This window comes from Fistularia commersonii, chromosome 4, assembly GCF_037954325.1.
Source record: "Fistularia commersonii isolate RoL2024-O1a breed Wild chromosome 4, RoL_Fcom_v1.0, whole genome shotgun sequence".
Classification (NCBI taxonomy): Eukaryota; Metazoa; Chordata; class Actinopteri; order Syngnathiformes; family Fistulariidae; genus Fistularia; species Fistularia commersonii.
In genome coordinates this window covers 5,371,069-5,395,419 of record NC_141287.1, presented here as the reverse complement: position 1 = coordinate 5,395,419, position 24,351 = coordinate 5,371,069, and the positions used below count along the sequence as shown (strand labels likewise).

The 24,351-nt window shown below is 40.6% G+C and overlaps 1 protein-coding gene across 1 annotated transcript in view; it reads left to right on the top strand.

The window, feature by feature from the left end:
• Window positions 1-1,084: 1,084 nt before the first annotated feature.
• Window positions 1,085-24,351, top strand: part of kcnh3 (potassium voltage-gated channel, subfamily H (eag-related), member 3) — a 130,269-nt gene continuing 107,002 nt past the window's right edge. Inside the window, exon 1 of the mRNA XM_086144841.1 lies at window positions 1,085-1,552. Coding sequence (XP_086000967.1) covers window positions 1,477-1,552 — 76 coding nt within the window. The 5' untranslated portion in view covers window positions 1,085-1,476. The remainder of the gene's footprint in view (window positions 1,553-24,351) is intronic.

The window sequence follows — 24,351 nt, the reverse complement described above, 5'->3', positions numbered from 1 at the left end:
TCCCCAAGATGCTCTCCTGGTGCATACTTGATCAATGAAATTAAGTAATCAAATCTTCTTCTTCTGCAATGAAGATGTTCAGGTTGTATTTGGGAGTGAGGTGGATGGATAGGGTCAGGAATGAGTCCATCAGATGCACAGTACCTGTCAAATGTTTTGGAAATAAGGTCAGAGAGGTCAGACCAAGACTGTTCGCTCATGCACAGAGGAGGGATAGCGATTATATTGGTAAAGGATGCTGAGGTCGGGACTGTCGGGCAGGAGAGAGAAGATTTATGGATAGTGTGAAAGAGGGCAGGAAGTTGATTGGTGTGTGAAAAGAGGATACAGAAAACAGGGCTAGATGAAATTGATTCGCTGTGTGTCAATCCCTGAGGGGAAAAGCCGTAAGGTTTCGGGTTTAGAAGAATAAAATAATAATAAAAGTAAATAAAAGTCCTGCATAAAATAGAAAGACTAAAAGCCTCAGATGTATACCTCCACGTGACGACCAGAAGATGGCAGAAACTCCCTCCTCAAGGCGGGTTGTACCTCGTTTCCGACTGGTGCAGCCATGTGGCCCCTGACGAGCCTCGTGGAACATCCCGTAATAACCCTCACTTTATTATCATCTATCAATCAAATCAATGAATCCCCAATTCAATCCCGACAATGCTTGTCCCCTGACATCAGGGAAATAAACACTTGCATAAACTGAGATTTGCGCCTTGAACGCAGAGTCTTATGTACATGTATATATATATATATGGCGGATGAAATGAGGCAATTACAGGAAAGGCGTAAATGTTTAAACAGAGCAGAGGGGTTGTGGGTTTAAGGGCCCCCAATGAAAGGCCCCGGCCCCCACTTCCACAGCCCTTTGTTGTCTCTCCACCTCCGCGCTGAAAAGGACGGCAGATCTGAGGGCGTCATGTGACTCCATGTCTGTTGTCGGTTGATAACCGCACGTTGAGCGGGAGTGGGGGTGGAGGAGAGACAGAGGGAGAGAGAGAGAAAGAGAGAGAAAGAGAGAGAGAGAAAGAGAGAGAGATGAGGAGGAGCTTCCAGCTATAACATTCACTACTCTACACCATCAGCACCAAAACTCGCTTTCTATCCATCCATCCAACCACCCATTTGCGCAACAGCCCCGGGCACTTGTTTCTGGCGTTAAAAAAACAAACAAACAAACAAAGGAAAAAGAAAAAAATAAGAGAATCAAAACTGGCGCTGTAATTCGTGCTCCATCCCTGGAGTAGGGCGCTCAGGTGCATCCAAGGGTCACCAGCCAGCGCTGCGCTCCGCTGACTCGATTATGGTCATAACCCCCGCGGTGCCAAGGTGGAGCCGCCGCGCGTCTCTCGGATCGGTGCGCTCCTGCAGGGGCTGGGATGCGCACCGGGAACCTCCCGCTTCCTGCCGAGCTTCGGGTCTGAGCAGGAGTCCAGCGCCGCCCCGGGGCGCCGGGCGAGGAGGACCCAGTCCACGCGGAGCAGGATGCCGGTGATGCGAGGGCTGCTGGCCCCGCAGAACACCTTTCTGGACACCATCGCCACCCGATTCGATGGCACCCGTGAGTAACGACCGGTGATCTCCTCACCCCTTCCTGCTCCCCTTGTACTTTCGATGGAAAAAGTGATGCTTTCCCTCTAAAAAAAAAAAACAAAAAAAAAAACAAGGGTGGATAACTGAATGGATTCTGCTGAATGTGCGTTTTACTCATATTTTAACCGGTCATTTGGAAGAACAAGTCAGAACAAGATATTTTATAATGCACTTTTTTATTAGATGTCTCACAGAGAGATGTGCTTTGGGAAGATAATCAGCGCCAGTGTGTGTGTGCGTGCGCGTGTGTGTGTGTGCGTGTGTGTGCAGCTTTTGTGTCTCTTAAACATGTTTAATTCAAGCTTTCCATTTGATGATGTAATATCAATATCAGTACACCAGCAGCAATCATGCAGTTATTGTAAGCAGTGTCAGGTATTGAAGGTGTCTGATCCAACTCAGTTTTAAATCTGATGAGCATCAGGTCCATTGTGTATCCACAGAACCCCTCCAACACACACACACACACACACACACACACACGCTCCCACACTCCTACGTTGTCTCGAATATGTCCGCACCCCCAGGAGAGGCCACAGGTCACCGGCCGAGACCTACCGTGAGCTTTCAAAGTTCATTTCCAGTAGAACACCCAAAAAACCCCACCACAATACTAGGGTTTTTGCAAAGTAACAGTTGAAATGAGTCTCAAAGAGGGAGTAACTGCAGACTTTCTCTCTCTTTGGCACGGATGTCTTGTGAACAGATGCGATGAGCAGCCCTCGTGTGTTTGGGCCCATGCTAGCTAAGTGGGCGGGTGAGAGAAGCTTTTATTGCGGTGGGCGCTGATGTCGGCCTTTTTTTTAACATCCAACATGTCAATTATTTCAGAGTTTGTGTGAGCCCACAAGTGTGGTGTCATCTCTCCTCTCCCCCTAACTTTCAGTGATATTCTCTCACAACAATCGTCGCGTGTTGTGTGAGGGCAAAAGGACACAAATATGATTTGCAGTATGCGCTTTATTTTACTTTATGTACGCTGTAAAATCTACTGTGTGAAATGAAAAGGGCTTCTGTTTCAAACCCAAATGTGTTTTCTGTGTTAGAAGATGACTGTCCATGTGCCCCGCCGCGCACGCTGCGCACATTCACTCGCCTGCTAACATACAATGACAGGAAAATGAATCTTAACAGTAGGAAGCAAATGATCCCTTTGGTTTCAATGCACTGGTCCTGTAGATTAGCCTTTGTATTCCCAAGATGTGATCTAAACCTTGCTTTTTTTTTCTCAGAGAGGTTAAAACACTGGCCCTCCATCTGCCGAGATACTAATAATTACACGTCTCCAGCAGCACATGTGCAGTCATTGTAATTAACTTGCATGGATGTCATGAATTCTTTTTGTAGCCTTTCAGCTTGTCAAACGCGGTGGGAGTACAGAGGTGGGGGGTGGGGGTCTGAGGGGACGAGGAAGGGGGTTGGACAAGAGTGCACGCTGTTATATCGATGGGAGGAGGGGATTTTCTTTTTTGCTAAATATACATGCGCCGTGGGTGTGAAGCCATGTGTTTTCTTAAATGATGCGACATTAGGTCTTTACAAAATTAGACATGGCACTGACAAGCAAATGACAGGCAGTTGTGTGTCTGTCAAAGAGGCTGATTGAAGCTTTCCGTCTCAAGGAATTCCCCTGTGTGTGTTTGAGTGTTTGAGTGTGACGTCTTTAGAACTTTCCTTTTATAAACCCCAATCTTGTTGGAGCTGGTAGTTCACAGCAACATTTCATTTCCGAGGTCTCCGTTGAGATTAGGGGTACGGTTTAAACTGAGGTTATTTTGGATTAATCTGGCTTGAATTTGCTCAGAGTTAGCATTTGCCTGTCTTCAATCATGAGACGTCAACGCCATGTGGTGCTTGTGTGTGTGTGTGTGTGTTTGTGTGTCCGTGATTGACATGAATTAAATGTCAGTTATGATTACTCTGATAGACACTCTCTTCTGCCACAATCAAAGACTTCTGCTCTTCTTGATGAACTTTAACCGTCACCTGCTACTCTTTCATTGTCTTGTAAATCAGGGTCAAATAAATGTGGATCATAAATGACGCTTCAGCAGAACGGCCCCAGAACTACTGGGGTTTACCCACTCTTCTTTCACCTCAAGTCACTACTCCATTTTCAGGACACCGTTTTAGACCACAGATGATGATTGACAGTAAGCCACCCTGATTATAGTGGTGTGTTGTTTCTAACTCTTAATATGCAAAACATTATTGGAATCATTTTTATCACAAGACAGAGGGTAGACAATGCGTTGCGGATCAATTGAACCTGCCACTTCAGTGAGCGGTGGCACTTGTGGAACACAGTGAGCTGGGGGTTTATGCTTTTGGACTTTTAATTTAATATGAACAATTTTACCTGGTTATAGAATGAGGTCTGCATGTGTTTTATCGACCAAGGGAGGGTATGTTCCTGTACTGTGAGGTGTTCATGCTGTGTGTGAACAGCCACCACTGTCACCAGTTTCTGTTCTGCAAGATTTTAAGAACCTTTTCCGTATCCTTGTCAAAAATGTCTTCAGCCGTCCTTTGGGTTTAAAGCTACTTTTGCGCTTTGTCAAGGTTTTCATAGTACAGAGCTGTTTGCGCAGCCACTGAGAAAGAGAATGGCCTCTGCAAAGGCTTCAGGATGGCCTCTCTGTCTTTTCGGAGATCATGCGTTCCTTTCTGGTTCATCACATCGTTACTTCCGGCAAGCCCTGGATTGGTTTGTAGTTGAGGATGTGCCATCCAAGTTGGAAAAGAAGTGCCTCCTCAAGTGGAAGATTTCCAGTTTTACACAGTCCCGTTTACAGTGAGTTTTGATGGGGCCTGTTACAGCGAGGAGGAGCTCAGATGGAGTGCAAAGTTGTCCTTTTACCATTATGTAATCTGCTCTAAGTTATGTCATTTCACAAAACCTTTTTAAAGGAAGAATTCTGGAGCACACTATTAACAATATTTACACAGACCCAACAGTTTTCTCTGTAGCAACCCCCTGGTGCTAGCTGACAAAGAAAAAAAAACGTAAAAATCTTTTAATTAGAGAATCTGAAATGAAGATGAGCTACCACTCGCTTTGAGACCTTTCAAAATTAATTTGATAAGAAAACATGGTGGTAGCACATGTATGAAATGAGATGTGAATGATAATGATAACGTGTGGAACAGGATGATAGTGTTTGCACGAGCTGATTACATCATACGCTACGGAGGAAACTTGTCATGAAACGGATGCAAATGTGACTGAAAATGCAGGCGTTCACTTCTGCATTGGTTGGAAGATGATCACGTGACATTTCCATTTCTCACACTGCCTTATTTGAGCAGCTGCACGGCCATCAATCAGTTCAACATCGGGAGGGTTTTAAAGTTTGTGTTTGTGAGATAACATGTTAAGTCAGCCAGGAAGTGCACAGAAATGCATGGCTCATGAGCGATGAATTGCCCTGGAGACTACCTGTATGGTTATATGTGCGTATGAGTTGGAAGCGATTTTTTTTATTTTCACTCCGCTTTCATCTATTTTACTTTTTTGGTTGTTGTTCTGATTCTTCCCTTCATCTCTAAGAGGGTAACAACTGACAATAATTTCAGACCAAGCTGGCCACAAAGTGGTCTCCACTCGTGATGATTTTTTCAGGCATTGCTGAGTTGGGGTCTTTTATACTTTAGCAATAATACAATAATAATTTAACCTTTACTAATTCCTGTGGTGAAATTTGTTCTCTGCAGGTAACCCATCATGGATGAACCATGAGCAGTAGGCTGCTGTTGACCAGCACCAAAAGAGCAGTTATGGGTTCAGTGTCTTGCTCAACTACTATCATTTTCTAAAATATGCAGATAATCCTTTTGCCCAACCACTAAAACACTGTCCAAAAGTGTCCTTGAGCAAAACACTGAACCCTAATGGCCTCCATTGGTGTGTTTCGCACCTTACATGGCACCTCTGCTGCCATCAGTGTGTGAATGGGTGAATGTAATACAGTGTAATGTGCTTTGCAACCACAAGGTGATGAAAGCACTATATAAGTGGAGACCATTTGCCACTTTCAAATCTACCTGGTTTCCTATATATTCAATGGTGTGAATATATGGAGGCGTGACGTAATGTGTGGTTATAAGGACATTATCAAATACTGTATATACGGGACAATATAGTTGAGCCTCGACTTGCAAACGCCCCTAATTACGAGCAGAGTTTCTGATCAAATTTTGATTTTTCGAGTTGCAAACAATCCTCGGAGCACAAACGCACAAACATACAAACTCACAGGCATTGCATGTTTTGGCGTCGTATTGGCGTCTGCTTTTTTTTACATTGCTCATTGTTGTGTTCTACTGTCATAATGCTTCTTCATCCTTTTTCCAGGAAGTTAGCCCTTATTATGGCTCCCAAGACGGATAAGAGTGCTAATGCTAGTGGTGTTAAGAAGAAGTTCAGAATTTCAGTCGTTATGAAGGAGGAAAATATAACTAAATGTGAGAGTAGTTTTTGTACACATCTGGCAAAGCACAGTGACATGGGTAAGTCAACCATTTGTACAATCCAGAAGAACAAAGATGCACTAAAGGTGGCTAATGAGGCTAAAGGGGTGACTACATTAACAAAGGAAAGTTACTGTTAGTTTGGAATAATGAAAGACAGCTTGCTGAAAATAGTGTTGATGAGGCTATCATTTGCGAGAAGGCTTTACTTTTGCTGATTTAGCAAAGCAAACGCAGAGGACAAGTGCTGGCAAGAGCAGAAAAAACAAGAGGAAACAATAACAATTAAGTTATCCTTGATTCCTTTTTGTATTTTTGCCAAAAACAAACCCATAAGAAGAGTTGACTCCATGTCCGTTGTCTCACTCTTTAAAAAGAACGCAATATGCTTTTTGGCTGGGGCTGGTGAACAGATTAATGGGATTGATATTGATTTCAACGGGAATCACTGATTCGGTTTGCGAACATTTCAGTTTGCGAACGGTGACATAGAGCATATTAAATTCATAAGCTGTATTTCAATGCATGTTAAGGGTTATATTGATCTGTTTAAGAGTACCTGATTTGAAAATTCAACAGCATTTGAATGCATACATAGATAAATAGCAAAACATTGTGAAAGAGTGAGATCATGGTATGTGGTAAGAAGGTAATGTCTGTGTGGTATTCATGCGGTATGTAAGGGAAACATTAATTTCAGTTGGATTCAAATTTAATTAAAAATTCAGGACCATAAGATAGTAGGACATAAGTTATTTTTTATACAGTAGATTCCTCTCATGATGACAGCTGTAAGCAACACCTGTTGGAAAAATAAGAGAAAATGACACACGCACACATGCATGCAAGCGCGCGCGCGCACACACACACACACACACATTCCCCATAGAAACTAAAGAAACATAATTATTTGGATTATAATGGTTTACTTGCTGGAGGAAATTAAAAGAGCAGAAAGCATGAACTCCATGGTCGATGAATCAATGAGGTTCGTCCCGCCTATCAGCCTGGAACAGACAGCAGCTGTGCTGTTCTACCTGAGTCAATCGCTCCTATTAATTGAGTGGGTCTTGGCTTGGTCTTAATCAGGTTAGAGCCTGAGCTCTGCTCATCATGTTGTCACGCTGTCGCCGGCCTGGAAAGCTACATTTTTTTCCTCTCCCTTTCATTGTAAGCCAAAGGTTTACAATAGAATGGGCTACCAAAAAACAATAACTGGTTATTTCATGTCCAAATTAAAAGCTGTGAGCTATTCTCATCTGGTGAAAATTGCATGTACTGAAATGCTCATCCATTTATTTATTTATTCTTTTTTTTCAAATCTCAAGTTGTACACTGATATCATTCTAAGACTTGTCAGACTTTCAGAATTCATTTGATATTCAGAAAATCTAATCGCAAATCAATGTCATATCTTTCTGCAGGAGCGCAGCTCACAAAATGAAAGCCTGTCACATCCTGAGCATCCTGAGCATTTTTCTGACTCTGGCCACCTCTGACTGTTGTCTCTGCAATGTAATTGCATAAAATACATCATTTTTATCCGACAGAGCAGTGATGTAAGTTCCTTGTTTCTCACCTTTTTTTTAGACCACAATATCATCTCACATCCCACCGACTACCCTCCTTCCCCTCCCCCTCAATGTGCGCTTCACTCTTTTAGTTGCTGCATGGCATCCTCCTGTTATTGCTGTAATCTGCAGAATGCACACGTCCAAGTCCATATGTGTAAATATGGAATGAAACACGGAGTGCTTGACACCAATGTTTGTGTCTATGTGTGCATCTGGCCCTGCGTGTGTTTGACAACAGAGATTGCAGATGAAGCAGAGTCATGGTTCAGGTGTATGTTTCCCCCGTGGCGCTTTGTGCTTATACCCCCAAGTGGCTCCTTGTCAGTGCTGGAACAGATATAATGATAGGTCTAATAATGGGAGGACTCATGGCAAACTGCCTTCATGGTATACTGTGCTGCAGTAAGCAGGCAAGTGGGATGATATTGGGAATGTTGTTGCTGATATGTGCATTATGTTGCAAAATGTGGGCCAAAATGTTTATATTAAATATGTGCAAAACGTCCATATCAAACACAGAATGATAAGTCAGACTATTTAGAATAAATTCATTAATTTATTTATCTTTTTATCTATTTATTGTTCATTGCCAGACTCCCCTTTCAGACAGGACAATAATATGTAACCACATTACTTTTTGTCTGTTAATGTATTTACTGTATTGGTTTTATTTTTCTGGATGATTGCTCTTTTAAATTACCACATCTGGTCTCAGGCTTTTCTTCACAAATTTATATCCAGGAATTACTCTTAGGTATGGTATGACGCCCAAAATAGAAACAAGGCATTTTGAGATTTTTATTATTTTTTTTTCCATTATAGGCCACAGTATGAAAACTTTAATTTTACATTTTATATCTCCAAGAACAAATAATTAATCAGAATAAATTGTTGCCACAATTACTATTCATCCGTCATGGAATATTCTATCTTTGGGAAGTTCATATTCTAAGCACAATTCAAATGTACAAGTGGAATCGCCTACCTTTGCCATTTAAATAATGTGTTTTCAGACTATAAATAATCATCTAAATCTATAAAGATAAATGTTTTAAGCACCTCAAACACACTATGTATTTACTTTTTTCCCGCACTCTTTTGTGTTTTATGCTACTATTCGGCAGGTGCAAAAGATGTCAAGGGAATTGTTGAGACATTCTTTTTTCATTTAAAGCAACCATAGTTATTATTGATTTACTGAAAGTCCTTTGCTGTTCAATTCAGCGGAAAAGTTCATAGAATGTCTCAGTGAATATGAATGAGGTAAATCCATAACAATCTCAGCAGCCACTTCCGTAATTGTGAATTCAACCATCCACATTATTTACAGGCATTTTGACATCCGCTTTTGGTTTGGGATTGTTCTTTTGAAACAGACACATGCACTTTACTGCATTATATCGCGGAACAGCATCACAGCACAACAATTAAGATGTCAGAGAAAGGATATATATGATGTTAGAAGGTACCGACATGATCAAAATGGACATGGAGGATGAAGCCAAAAGCTAACATTGACCTTCTCCATGAATGATAGTGTAATACAACCCCCTTTTTTTTCTTAAAACAAAATACGTTTTGGCTACCTTGAAGCATTTTACCGTAAAACAAAGAAAGCTGGCATGTGGTTATGAAATGTAAAATGTAAAACTGATGCTCAGTCACAGTTGTCACAGGAAAAAATAATTTAACTTAGTTTTCTCATGGACTTGTTATTTTGCTAATGGACTCCAGACTGTAAACAGATACCATTCATTATGGTGTTAATCCTGATGGATAACAGGCATGAATGTCTCTATACATGGTGATCATACCTTTGTCAGGCTGTTTTTTTGTTTGTTTGTTTTTTTGTTTTAAAAATGCAAAACATTGAATTGCTGGTGGCTTGAACACAGAGCTCCCACTCATCAAGCTGATCAATCACAAATGAGGCACATACAACTGCAAACTATCGGCCGATGAGAAGGTGCCGAAGACCATCCGAACTTTCTCTGACGGCTGTAGTAAATGTGCTATCAGATGTCAAACCACTGGATTTAGACGAGGGAACCCCTGTGCCATCCCCAGGGCCAGTGCTGAGTCAAGGAAATCAATTTGATTTACACTCCTATTCTTGCTTGCTGTTGCTCCCCCCAGCTGAAAAAAAAAGTGCATGGACAGTAAATTACCTTGAGAATGTTTTGCCCAACAAACATGAAGTGCATGAATGGCTCATTAAATGTCAGCATTTTTGATGCAGAGTAAATCGCTGGCCTTTTATTGCTCCCGGTTTTATGAATATTTGTCAGTTTTCCAGGGAGTTTGATAAGTGATTTATTTGCAATGTCTACTGGCCTGTAACTCCCCTTTTTTATTGTATATAAGATTAACCTCACATATTTATCTTTGCTCACAGGTTGATGAGCGTTATGAGCAATACGCAGTTCCTGGCACCAGCATTCGCAGCCATGTTCATAAATGTTAGAAGACTGAATGTCAGGCGATCCATTACAGGAAAAGTCAGTTTCCAACATGGTCAAACAAGAGTGTGATCATTTGAAACCATTTAAGCTCAACGTTGAGTTTAAATACCTGTAGGAGAAGACTTTGGACCTGCATATGTGCTGATGATGTAACACATCTCACTTATCACAGGGGCTGTTATGTTAGTTAAAGATTACGATAAGAGGGAAATGAATAAAACCAGTAATTAGACAAACACTTCATTACATTTCTAATCAACCAAGCTCCCGCCAAGAAGTGAGCTGTGGTTCAAAGAGAGCTCACTTCATTAGTTTTTAATTTAATACCCCTCGTTTTGCACTTATGGTGTGCCTGAATTCAGTTTCTGAAACAAGTCAGCGATGAGAGAACTTTGCGCGCTTTGAGAATTAGGTTTAACAGAAAGATTGCTGCAAGGCAGAGAACATATCGGAGAGCTTGAATGAAAAAAGCCTACATTTGCTTCTGTTTTCCAGGCACATTTAGTTAATATATTACCAATGCATGATCTATCTCTGACTTGCTTACACAAAAATCACATACACATGCACATGTATGCACACACACTCACAACTACACCCACAGAGACACCCATTTATGATAGGTGTAAATGGGGCGATGATGTAAGTGTTCTCGAAATTTGCTGGAGGATACAGTTGTGAAAATGTTAGGTTGTCATCTTTTTTTTTCAATAAAGCCATTTCCTGATCAGCTCCTTATTTCTGAGCTCCAGATGGGCGTTCAATTTTTCCAGTTTCCTAAGTCGGAATCATTAGAAGCAAGGGAATAAGTGAATTTTCCCGATGGCTGGTGGTGACATGTCAGAAAAGGGAAGTACAGAAACACACAAGTAGAAACCAAAGAAGAAAATAAAAGTTTTACATACTTTGTTAAGGATATAGGGGCCAAATAGGAACAAATAGGAACAAAATAGGGGGCAAAGAAGGATGCTGGACCAGAAGCACAGAGCCTGTTGTTATGGTGGTAAAGTAGAGTGCAATGAAGCTAAAGCAACATGGTATATTGACCATGGTTTTGTGTTAATATGTTGAGATAGAAAATAGATGAATCTAAGATTTTGATTTTATAAGAACTACTGAAAAACTACTGGCCATACGAAAAAGGCTAATAAAGTGACTTTTAACATCTCATTGCCTGTTATCCTAAGAAATTATAAATACATGATGTAAAACTGCTGCGGTTGTTGTGTCATGATGACATGCATACTTAACGTCTAGGATTATTTTAACAGCAATTGTGTCTGGAGTGTAAGTACCACTACACGCACAGGTTGAGGAGGTACCCTGCAGGGGCAGACGCACGAGTCAGGACAGTAATCCGAAACTGTCATGAGTTGCCAATGGCAGTGAGGTCGGTGGCTCCGGTTTTGTTTTTCAAAACAAGTTGTTCTCTTTTGCTAACACTCCTCCGGACTGCTTACTAGTTCATTATATATAATGTACATGCCTGATCACGGTCTTGAGAGCGATATCGTGTACAGATATGAGATGTGGCCGTATCCGGAGCACTCTGAAGTCACCAGATGGGGCGCTGATGTCCTCAAGGGCTTTTTTTTATTTTAAATCATAAAGCAGCCATACTGGTAAACATTCCAGTGGACATACAATATGGTTATATGGAGCCCGCTTGTAGGCATCGGGTTATGCAAACGTCTGCTGTCCACTACTTCAGGAAGATAGTCAAAACTAAACAGTGATCAGAATTCTACTCAGTCATCGAATTGGAAGCCTGATTCGATCTTCGAACAAAAAAATAAGAGCCGATGCACTTAATAGCACAATAGTGTAAATCTGTTACTAATGTGCGGGCTGGTTTAGTAACTGTTGGACTGAGGGTCAAAAAAAAGTCCTCACCCTTTATGAATAGCAAATGAGGGCCTGTTCTACCCTGGGTTGAAGGATACTGGAAGTACACAATACAGTAAGGAAATGCTGCACAGACATGGTTTTCAATAATCATGCAGATAATTTCAGTGTAATGACTGCGTGATGCACTCTTTGAGAGAACATGTCAAATGAATTGACAGTAGCCATACGGTTAGCTTTCAGGGTGCTGATATTGCAGAATGTGCCACATTATTGGTGTTAACAGAGTGCCTCTGACTCTCTTCTCTGCCTGCTTGCACTTTTCATGTGAATAAAAACAACATGAGTTACTTGTGATTTTCCAGTATGCAAGTGCTGAAATTATCCTCACCCTATTTCCTTCATTTAAATGTCATGTTTTCAATCATAAAAAAGGTATTGTAATGGTTCTAAGTATGACTGAAACTTTCGGTGGGGTTCGGACATAGCGGTGATTAACATGTAACCTTAAATATAACATTACATATGAAAAACAACACTTTAAAGCACTGACCTGCATAAATTTGATTTTATCCAGAAGAAGCTGTCACACGTAGCGCTGTCATTTCATAGTGAATTAAATCTCTCCCCCAGTCAAACCGCACATTTGGGTCTTCGACCTTCATTGATGTCAGTCACGCTTTCCTTCCAAGTTCTAAATTCTAACTGGAATGTTGTAAATAGTGGTTCTGCATCCAGTGTCTTTTTGTCTATTTTTCTTCTGCTGAGAATTTTTTTTTTTAATTTTCTTGTTTCCATAGTTGTTTTGTTTTTGAACCAACTGTGGTTATGTGGCTATGCGGACAGTGACAAACAGGCATTGAGAGCAGAAATATAATAACAAATCCTTGCCCTGTATTGTATCTATTTGAAGGCAACACCTGAATATTCTGGTAATGTCTTTTCGAGATCAAATTAGGTATGATATCGTGGCTGATGTATTTTTAGCATGAAATCAAGGTATTCCGCTATTTTCTCACTTGGTCCTAGTAATGGCTACAATGCAGGCCGGGCCGGTGATCAGTGCCATATGGCCAGGGGCAGAGTTTGAGGTGGCGCAGGGCAGCTGGAACCTCTTCAACCAGTCAGACACTAACTATGTCACAGCCAAGTGACCAAACACGACCTGGCAGGGAGAGTCAGGGGACTGTCACTCTCCGACCTACCTCCGAACAAGGTTGAGACACTCAACAGCCTTTTTCATAGACTGCTGATGTAGACCTGCTGCCAGCCAAGCCCGAAAGCACACATCTACCCGTGCCCGGATAGATTGTGGATATTATCATCTTGTATTCAGGCTGGTACTACGGATTGATTTCCAGTTATTTGTTTTTGGCTTACTAGATGGCTATTCTATTGCATCATTAGCCAACCCACTCTGGCATCTCCACCCGCTTTTGTGTAATTGCTGCAAATATTGACTCCGGAGGAGGCGACGGGTCCGTCTAAGGCTTTTTCCTGCATCAAAGGCCCGGTGACTAAGCAATGTTAAAACAGTGGATGCACCTGTTATTGGACAAGACAGATTGGCTTTGCACGGCTTTATTACGTCTCAAAGACAAAAATCGAGCCCGTTGTTGTTGTTTACGACTTTTCTTGTTTAATTTGTTCCGTGCCCAGGACTAAGCGGTCTTCGATTCAATGGCTCACAGATGAAGGCAAAGGGCTGAAAGCGCATTGATCGGTTCCTGGCCACTCTGAGGCGATATGTGCAGTAAGAAATATGTTATTACCTAAACAAGCAAACAACTCCATCGTCACACACTTGCGAGCTGCTGTCCATCCCTCAGCTGTGGGTTCTTTTGGAGCTGGATCATGCAGCCTGTTGCACATAACACAAAAGGACATTCAGAAAATTAGTTTTGATGTTTTTAACATAATTGTACTTTTAATGTCTGTCCTAATGTCGTGACTCTAACCATTCTCATTAAAAACAATAAGAATTTCATTCGTCTTACCCCCTTCCATTCCACTCTTCCTCTGCCTTCTGAGCGTCTCAGAGCTACAACAGTGATGGACTGACCGACCATTGAAGTAAAGGTGATCACACCTTCAGTGTGTATCTGTGTGTGTGTGGATCACATATGAGGCTTCAAGCCATATGCGTCCTTAGCACATCTCTTAATATAGCCTTCTGGAGTCATAAGATTACGCAATTATCCGGCATCAAATTGATGAAGAATACCATTTATGTGTGGCGCTCCCATATCCGAATTGTGTGAGTGCCACGGGCTCGGCGCAGGCGCTGTCAACATAATTATGTCTTGATCATAATTAAAATGCCAACCATGATGGTGTTTGCAAATTAAAAATGTAGTGCAAAAGGAAAGAGCTTCTTTAGGTAAATTTAAGAGTTTGGGGGCTATTTTCAATATGATTCTTAACCTGTACATGAGTTGGAAAGTAAGTGTTGCCAGCATTTTATCCAAAAATGATTGGCTGTGTATATCCTTGTGTTTCCAGATCCTTGTGTTTTGGTATTGTCGCAGTGCCAAATTACCAATTTTCTGTCTGATGTTTTCCCTGTATGATTCTGTTGTGATTCTGAATCATGTCCTCTTGTCTTTGACCCAATTTCAGTTTTTCGTCTTTTAACCATTTAACCATTAACCACCAGCTGTAAATGATATTGCACCGCCTGAAAAGACCTATTGATATTTTTTCCCATACTCACTGATAACGTTTAAATATCCACATATTCTGAATCCCCACAAGGATTCAGTGCTGCAGTCTTAAATCGCAGTTTGATACACAAAGGCGGATGCAGTACGTGACATGACCATCCTGGAGCCTTGTTTTATTTGAGTGTGACATTGTTGCTGTCTATCTTTTTTACTTATTTATTTATAGTTTTGGCGGCAGATGAGAATAAGATGATGAAGCTGATCCACCCTGTCACATGTCAATCACATCTCACTTACTTTATACTTTTCTCACTGTAGTTTGCTCAGGGATTAGAATATTTTTAGTAACAATAACCATTTTTATTTTCAAGAAAGGCGAGACTTGCCTAAGGGATCCATTGAACCCAGTGTAAAAATGTGAAATATATTATTGAAGCAGTAAATTAAGTGAGAAATATGGGTATTTTCCTCACACCTACACACCTGTGTGAAGAGCAGGATTTCCATGAGTACGGCATCAGAGTTGATGTCAGTCTGTGGTTGTGTTTTTGAGGCTCTATCAAATACAGAAAATGTCGGTCACTGATGCCGGAGTCTATATTGCCTATATTCCTTGTGAAAAGTACTGGCTGCCCCTGCAGTTCCTCTGGAAAAGCCCTCCTCTCAGCAGCCTCCAGTTACACACAGGGCTGGTGTAGTACTTGGAAAAAAATGCTGTTATATTCTTAAGGGAATATCCATGTTGTCATTCTTCAGACCCGCGGGCTCAGGTTTTATCCAATCTACGGATAGGGGGGTAATCTTATCACTGCAAACTGTATTGTGTTGTCATGTCTACGAGGCTCCCTAAGGAAACAACTGTATCACATATTGGGACAAACAAAGTGATCATAGGGCTTAGAATGGAGGTTTTGATATCAAAAACATTCCTATGCTTCAAGGGAAAAATCAAGCGTGCTCAGTTGCTGTGAGATTTGTAAAAGAAACTGCTCTTAAATCTCCCATTTCTTCTCCAAATAACAATTACAGTCCGCCCCTCCAAAAAATGTTGACACTATGCACATTATGTCACCCAATTGCCTTCCCTAAGATGCCGCTGTGCAACTGTGTGTTCATTGAGCTTATGTTCTGTGCTCCTCTGGTAGAAGGAGCACGTTTGTGTTTGCTACGGTAAGACTGAATGAACCATTCAGCAGGGGCGTGTTCTTGTGTTTCTGCTTGAAGAGTAAAGATTAATATTTTATTTTTAAATGTTCATAGCCGTGTGTGTGTGTGTGGGTGTGTAGGTGTGGGCATTAAATACAACTGAGAAACCTTCTTTCTGATTACATAGGTAATCTGTACACAAAGTAATGTGAAATACAGATCAGCGTAGTCTCGACACATTCTTATTCATCTTGCCTTCAACAGGACGATAGACAAACTATTGTTTCGCCAGCTAAATGTGTTTTTTTTTTTTTTTTTTTGTGCAATATGGAATCAAAAAGCAGGGACGGAGCAGTTTCTCCAGAACCTTTTATTCCCCGGAGCAAAAAGCCTGAGGGCTTCAAATCTAGGGCTGTTACAGAGTGGCTCATCAGTATAACATTTCAGAAACACTTTCTGACAGAGGTGAAATTCAGGAGACTGGTGACTTGGAGATGGATAGATAGACCAGACATTACAGGTCCCGTGCAGAGGCGACGGATCGCTGTGGATGGGAGGATGAAATATTTAGCAGGAGTTAAGGGGGGGGCAGTAGGTAGGTATTTGCCGAGCTGGGAATGTCTGGACGGTTTTCATTTACATTCATGAATATTTACTCTGTCACCACCCTGCTCTGTCACCTCAAGGCACTTTGCTCTTTTTTTCCCCCCCCCCCCCCCCACGCATTACCTGTCAAAAAAGCAAGGCTAGTGATTGTGGAACGGCCTTTATGGAGCGTGGCTCCCACAGGAGTGGGACGGTTGTGAATCTGTGGGTGTCGTTTTAATTTGTTTCATTAGCATTTCATTGGGGAGAAAAAACAATGAAAGCTTTTATTGTGGGACACCAAAGTCAATTTTTTATGAACAAGTGCCGAACTTTGAAAACAAAAAATATATATTGAATTGCAGTGGTCGAAAATGACTATATAATTTACAGATTTGCTTTTCTTTTCATACATTATAGTCTATAAGAAGAGATTCATTCAAGATATTTTGGTCCTCTTTTTTTCAAGTGCTTTTATAAAGAAAATTCATGTTATTTTAGCATTATATACAAACACAGCAATTTCTGAAATTCTTTAAGTAAAAATACATTTCATGGTAATATCAAAAGTAAATATTTATGTCAAAATCAGTGTCATCCAGTATCAGATATTTACCATGTGAAGCACAGAGAAAACAGTTTGATGAGATTTTTCAAATGTGTTTGTGTGGAAAGTTTTTTTCTTCCTTTTTGTAGCTGCAGGCAAAGTGTGTCACTCGTATTTCTCTGACATTTTCCAGTCTGTCACGCTCCAGCCGGTGACAACCCAGATATCCAGCTGGCAAAAAAAAAAAAAATGGTAATACACTTGCAAAATAATGGCATAACATTTTCTCTGTGCGACACAAGTAAAAAATGTTTGGTTGCGATAAAGTAGGCTTTCAAAGTTTAAACTCTGCAAGTTCCAATGGATTTTGTATTCATACATAAAACTAGACAAGGATGCTTCCTTGGAGGAAGTTTTGGCAAGCTAACATCAGAACCCCAGCGAGGCAGATCTTTTGTCACTTTCAAACTTTGCATCCAACATAACATTTCTACAGACAGTATTTCACTGGATTTATCCCCTCCTTCCCTGTGTTCTCACTCAGACTGAGTGAGACTGAGAGGCATCAGCAGTGCAGTCGATGACAACTGATGCATGTTACATTTTCAGCACAGATGAGATAAGAGATCGATCGGCAAGCAGGTAGACAGAACACACTTGTTCGGTCCTATTTCCCAGCTTTATAGGTTTTCAAGGTTGTGGAAAAAGGAATGAAATGATCCTTCAATTGTTGTTATTGCACTTCTTGTGAGAAAAAAAAATTCTGATCTGCAAATGATATTTTCTTCTTTATGTACTGTTATGTGGCTGTTCTTTATGTACTAGTCGACCCGAAATGACTGAGTCGCTGCTCACAGGTTTATCCGTGCTATAAATGGTTATTTTAAGACGGCATCCGCGCCAGAACGACTTCTTCTATTTTTACAATCAATTCAAATTCCGGTAATGGTAGCAACCAGCGCCAACAAGCACAGCATCTGATAAAAAGACTATCACATGACAACTAGATGGAAACATGTTCTACAGTTGTCTCGACCTTTCGTTGCATGTTGAGTGAGAAAGTTTTAAACTGATACAAAACACCGAATCTGTCTTGATGTGTGTGTATTTTTGTACCCTTACGACATGGCCACAACTCTAGCCTTAGGCTGTTGCTAATTGAAGCAACAGATTGATCATGTCTTAAATGAGCATCAAATAGCAATCTCTCAAGTGGAGAATGGGGGGTCAACACACACACACACACACACACAACACACACACACACACACACACACACACACACACACACACACACACACACACACACACACACACACACACACACATGCATGCACGCATGTAGACGCGCACAGACGCAGCCGCCGACTCGCACATTCTATGTGTTTGTCTATTTATAAGCCAGTCTACTGTTCTCTGCCTTGGCGAGCTGCATTCAAGTCCAGCCATTCTCTCTGTCCATCTGTTTATCTATTCAACCGTCAGTTTGTCCATCTGAACCGCACCTGTCCATCCGTCTGTCCATCTCCGTCTAATTGCCGGATCTGGCTGTCACTCCTGCAGCTGAGTTGCCTCACACACAGCAAAGCTGCTTATTTATCCTTTCAGTTGACACTTGCAGTCTCTTCTCTTTTTACTCTTGTTTATTTTGCGACCGGTGGTGTTTTGTTTAATATTCTAATAGAAAACTCTGACGACTGGAATATTCTAATTTTCTCATGCAGCGGAGTCCTCGAGATACCACACAACACTTGTGCTCACTCATTATCGGCACAGGGCCACCTCTGGCATCACTCCTGAGAATATATGAAAAATAAACGTTCATTGATAATAACAATTGATAACGATGTCTCTGAATGGCATCCGCCCTCTGTCAACTCTTATGTCTTTTTGAAAAAATATATTTTTGAAATATAAGAAGAAACTTTAATGCAAACTGCAAATGGAGAGTAATGGTGTATGGAGGAGGAGCCTTCGCTGACCTTTTTAAACTTCTCAACCTGCCATGTTTAAATGAAGCCCATCAGCCTCCCGGGCTCTGATGGCATTTTCCCTAATTTCTTCTTTGAATTTTTTTATAGCACGAAATTGTCAACTTGCCCCTGTTGTCTGAGACATTTAATTGTAAAATATCATGGCGGCAGACTTCCGGAAAGGGGAATACAAGCTACACTCTACTGTATCTATCAACAACATGGTCATTCTGGTTGAATATAAAAACTCATACTGTCTCACAACTCACATTTTAAGAAAAAGTATGGGTTTTCTGGCTATTTTTCCCATTCATCTGTCCATAAGACCCACCCCACATTTAATGTATTCTTATTTAAATCTGATCGATTTTTACCACCAACTGGGATGATGTGGGAATTTCCCCACAATGGGACTAATAAAGGAATTATCCTATCTTATCTTATGTTATCTCATCTCGTCTTGACTCGCCTCCTCTGAAGATGCGATCAGTTTCTCTTGTTTACCTTTTTTCGACCGTGAATCACAATCGTGTCAAAACAGCAGGTCATGTATTAACCCCAGGACACATTTACATTTAAGGCTGCAATTACTCTGCCCTCTTCCACCCCCTACCAGTATGGCAAACAACCGAGCCGTAACTAAGCACCCAAACACTTCTTCATGAATTAGTTAAGCCTGCAAAACAGCACCATTGAAGAGCCGCTCCCTTCCTGCCCTACTTTGTCTGTCCCTCCAGCTGGTTATAGGAATTTTCTAGATCAATGACCACCGTAATGAGGAAACCTTACAGACTCCTAGTGATCCACCGGTTCACTTCGGCAATTGACATCGAGAGACGACTTGTCGGTACGCAAATTACTGCACGTTTAAAGCATGATCGGACACACAAGGAGCCGCATTATTTTAATTTGGACCGAAACACAAAGAACAAGATAAATGTCTTTGCCTTCCAGTAGAGTTCAGGCCCTTATCTATCAAACTGACGCCGGTATGTATTATTAAGAACTTGAGGAAAACACAGTGGTTCTCTGAGGTAGTTAATGAAGAGAGAGAGACTCACAGAGGGAGAGAAGAACGCTGAAGTATCAAAGCAGTTTTTACCTTTTAATTACTTACATCTGTGGCTGGCACGCAACTGCATTTTAACATATATATATATAAAACTAAAAAACACATCTATTCAGAAATATTCAGCTGCTGACGGAGCGGCATTAAGGAAAATGTGGAAAAGTCGTAGCGTTATTGGTCCTGGGACAACCCCTTATTCTGAGGACGAATAAAATAAGTAATAAGTAAATGATTACGGTTTAATATCAAGCAATATAATAAATACTCATCATATACCTACACAGGTGGAATGTTTTACTTCTAATGAGGCTTGGCACAAAAGCCGTGTCCGACACCCTTAGAAAAAAAAAAAAGATTTCACCACCTGGCGCAACCTGTGAGTCTGCCTGCATCCAACAGGCGGTGCCAGGTAAGACTTGGTGATTCAATTACTGTTAGTGTTTCTTACGGTGACAGCAGTGCAATGAAAAAAGGTGTTTTTGGCATATGTGTGGTTAAAAATGCGTGTCGGTCCATCCAAGGCCTTTAAGGTGCGGGGATGAGCACAAATGGCGGCATCGATGACTTAATGGTTAAAGGAAGGAGCCAAACTCGCATCCCCGTCGTCCGAGGCCAACAATGGTGTACCTGTGATGGGATTCGATACACAAATTAGATGCCTGGCATCCATTGTTTGATCCCTTATCTGAAAAATGACTCCTTTGGATGGCCTGCCTGCTTGGGCTGAGGAAGGAACAATAACAGCAGGTGCAAAGAGCACAAACTGAGCCGGCATTGTTAGAGTAGAGAATAGAGCTGAATAGAGACGGTAAATCAAATGAAGACCTGCTGCACGGCAGGCGTTCATCCTCTCTCCTCTATCAGTTTTGTCCCAAATTATGAAACCAGGTTGCAAGCAACTGCTGGGGTTGATGGCCGGCCGGTGAAATGAGCTTTCATTTTCCGGACACAAGTAAGATTCAAGATTGAAAGTGTTTTAATGTCATGTGTACAGTGTGGAAACGTGTTTCCCTGTACTGTGATGTTCGTACTCTGCTGTCCACAATGCATTTAGATCCGTCTCCGATGCTGGAGCCTATTCCAGATATCGGGCGAGAGGCGGGGTACCCTGGACTGATCAGTCAATCGCAGGGCCACATATATAGACAACCATTCACACATTCAAGCATTCTGGGTTTTTTTCCATGTAGACATGCGGTAGAATGTGCAAACTCCACGTAGCCTTCTTGGGAGTTCAAAGTTTTTGCTTGTGCGTATTTTATATTTAATTAACATGGAAATATTAACCAAATATGTTGTGAAATATGTTCGCTTTTCTTGAAGGTTGTGTAAAGCACGACTTCAAAAGAGGCTCCTTGCCTGTTTCAGTCTGGATTAACCGGATTACAAAAGGTCCAAATGTTTGTTCAAATGCTTGTGTTTTAAGGCTTACATTTCTAAAACTGTTTTTTTTTTTTTTTTTTTTTGGGGGGGGGGGGGGGGGACAGATGGAGAATCATAAAACCCTCCCTTTTTCAACACAATTTTATATGGGTAACCGGATGGAAACTGCTTGAATTATCTCAAATTTCTACAACATATGTTCTATTTGATTATGTTCTTTTATCAATATCCCCAGAAAAAAGTCTGTTTGATTGACAGCTGGACTCGATATCTTTGATATTTTGATATGACCCCCTGGGGTGTAAAGGAATTCCTACGAAATTTTTTTGTTAAAAATGAAAAAAGGCAATGCACCAACTCCCCACCAGTTCAAAGCAAGACCAGAGAAAATAATGGACTAAAAAAGAATGGATTTACAGACAACGATGAAAGAAGAAGCCATTCTGACCGGAGAGTGTGCTTCGCTTCACACATAAGACTGCGAATATATATGTAATTTTTTCAAAGAAGAAACAATTCATCTATTGATTTGGGATTGATCTTCATATCGTTCAAATAAAGGTAAGTTATAGATTATAAATTAACAATTTTTTCCTTTTTTTTTCATTTTACATTTTATTAAGATTAACTAGTCAGTTGGGGAATTCCACCCAGATAGGATGTGTTTAAACGTACAGGAAGTCAATGTGTACTGTGTGTGTCCCCAGCAACTGACAGGAGGTTTCAGGTTGCAATCATTTCAGCCTGTCTAGCGAGATCAATGTCAGGTTCTGAAACTTACCGGCAGCTTTAGCTTACGCAGCAACTGTGGATGAAATATCGGGATTTTTTTTTTATTAAATTCCCATATTATGTTGTCACTAAGAGGCACAAGCACTGCACAAGAGGCCAGCTAGTAAGTGTCAAGTGTAATGAAAATACACAGAGAACCCAGAAAGTCCTCATTTGGGGACTCGCTACAGCTCAATAACATATTCCAGAGACTGAGAATGTCGCACGTCATGGGAGACTTTGTGAGAATTAGAGTTAAAAGCCGAAAATGTAAAAGCAGAAGCAAAACCATCGTTTCAAAGTGAAAGTGGACAAAGTAGAACAAGCGGTGATCTTACCACTGCCGTGTACAAGTCCAGAAATGTATCAGACATTTTTGATAAAGCAACTTCTCAGTTAAGATTGTCGCAGACACTTGGTCTGGGCCGTTTCTCTGATCCGGTTATTTAACTTGCAGACAAATGAGGCAAATGATCAGGGAAATATAAAGGGAGAAATCACAATGCCGGTTTTGTTCGTAAAGCGGCTGTGGAGACGAAGAGAGAGCTGGGGTCACCCAAGATTCGGTCGTTTCAGGACATGCTGTTCGTTTCCCTGCAGGAGACGTTCAAAGATCACTGGTACCCACTCGATCCCAGCAAGGGACAGACGTTCAAGTACTTTTAATCCTGACTCTTCGGTTAAAGAAAAAGAGTTGTTTTTAATTTTAAATGTGTATAAAGCGTCCTGGTATTTGCAGGTGTATCCGAGTGAATAGGTTTGGACAGGAAGATCCAGAGCTGCTGTGGCCCTGCTGGGAGAGCAGGGGCCAGTACTGAGACCCGGAGCTGCCGCATCAACTTACTTTGTGTGTAGACTCAGGAAACGTCAATGAAAAAACATTTCATTTTTTTTAAAATGCAATTTCAAGGAAATATACTGTAGATTGAAATCTTATCAGTGTTGTGCTCTTGGAGGTTTGTTGAGGACAACCCTTCCTTCGAAAATAGCGACAATAACTGAGATGAAAATGAGGCCAGCATTAAGAGCAGCATTGCAGGCAGGGTGATGCCTGAGTACCGCTTGAGGTCTTCCTTCTTAAGCAAATTTAAAACCGTCATTGTCGCCTACTTGGAACCACACTTGTGCTGCACCCCTCCCTCTGTCAGGGAACACAAATTTCTTCTTTTTTCCCCCATACCTAAAACAGTCATTCATGATCTCTTTTCAAACATTCATTTTTTCCACTCAAATATTCTTTTATATATATATATACATATATATATATGTATATATATGTATATATATGTATATATGTATATATATGTATATATATATGTATATATATATGTATATGTATATATATGTGTATATATATATATATATATATATATATATATATATATATATATATATATATATATATGTATATATATATATATGTATGTATATATGAATGCTATGTATTACCGGTAATTTAAATATATATTTTATCTATATATATATCTATATATGCATTTTCTATTTTTCTACATCTATATTTATTCCACATATGATTGCTGTATTTTATTCACCCTAATACATAATAATAATAATATATTTTCATTTATTCTATTTACCAATAAAAATAAAAACCAAAAACTAACAAACTGGTAAAACAAATATATAAATATATAAATGTATATATATACATTTATTATATACAGAATGATGACTTAATACTGATGATGACTTTCTTAAAATTGTGAATGTTAACAATGTAATTCAACCAACATGTCAATTTGTGTATTGACTTGAGGGATTTTTGATATCAAATCCAAATTAAAAAGTCAAGAAAATGACAGATTTGTTAAAAAGATCTGGTGCCAAATCTCAACCGTGTTCCAAAAGCTCAAGTTAATTTTTAGGTTTCACACTAGCTTGTCTCAAATCTATTAGTCAGACACATCATTTGGATTGAAATGATTTCTCCATCTTTTGGAGAAGTGAACTGAATATTGAGGCCTCTTGTATTCACTTGTGTGCTTTTCTTTTATAAGGTGCTGGATCCTTGTGCCCCTGCCTTGCATCCTCACTGGAGGTAAGGAGTGGCTCAACCCTAGTGCAGACTTATCTCACAGGTCCCGTGACACACAGCGGGACTTGGATTCAAAGTGGAACTGGAGTATTTGATGCTTTCTTTAACCGTAGACATGGAATATAGTGATATTTGTATCTTTCATATATAATTGTGTATATCGCTGTGCTTTGTAAACTTCCTGCACTTCACTTTGTATTAAGAACTTGCATTATTTGTGTTG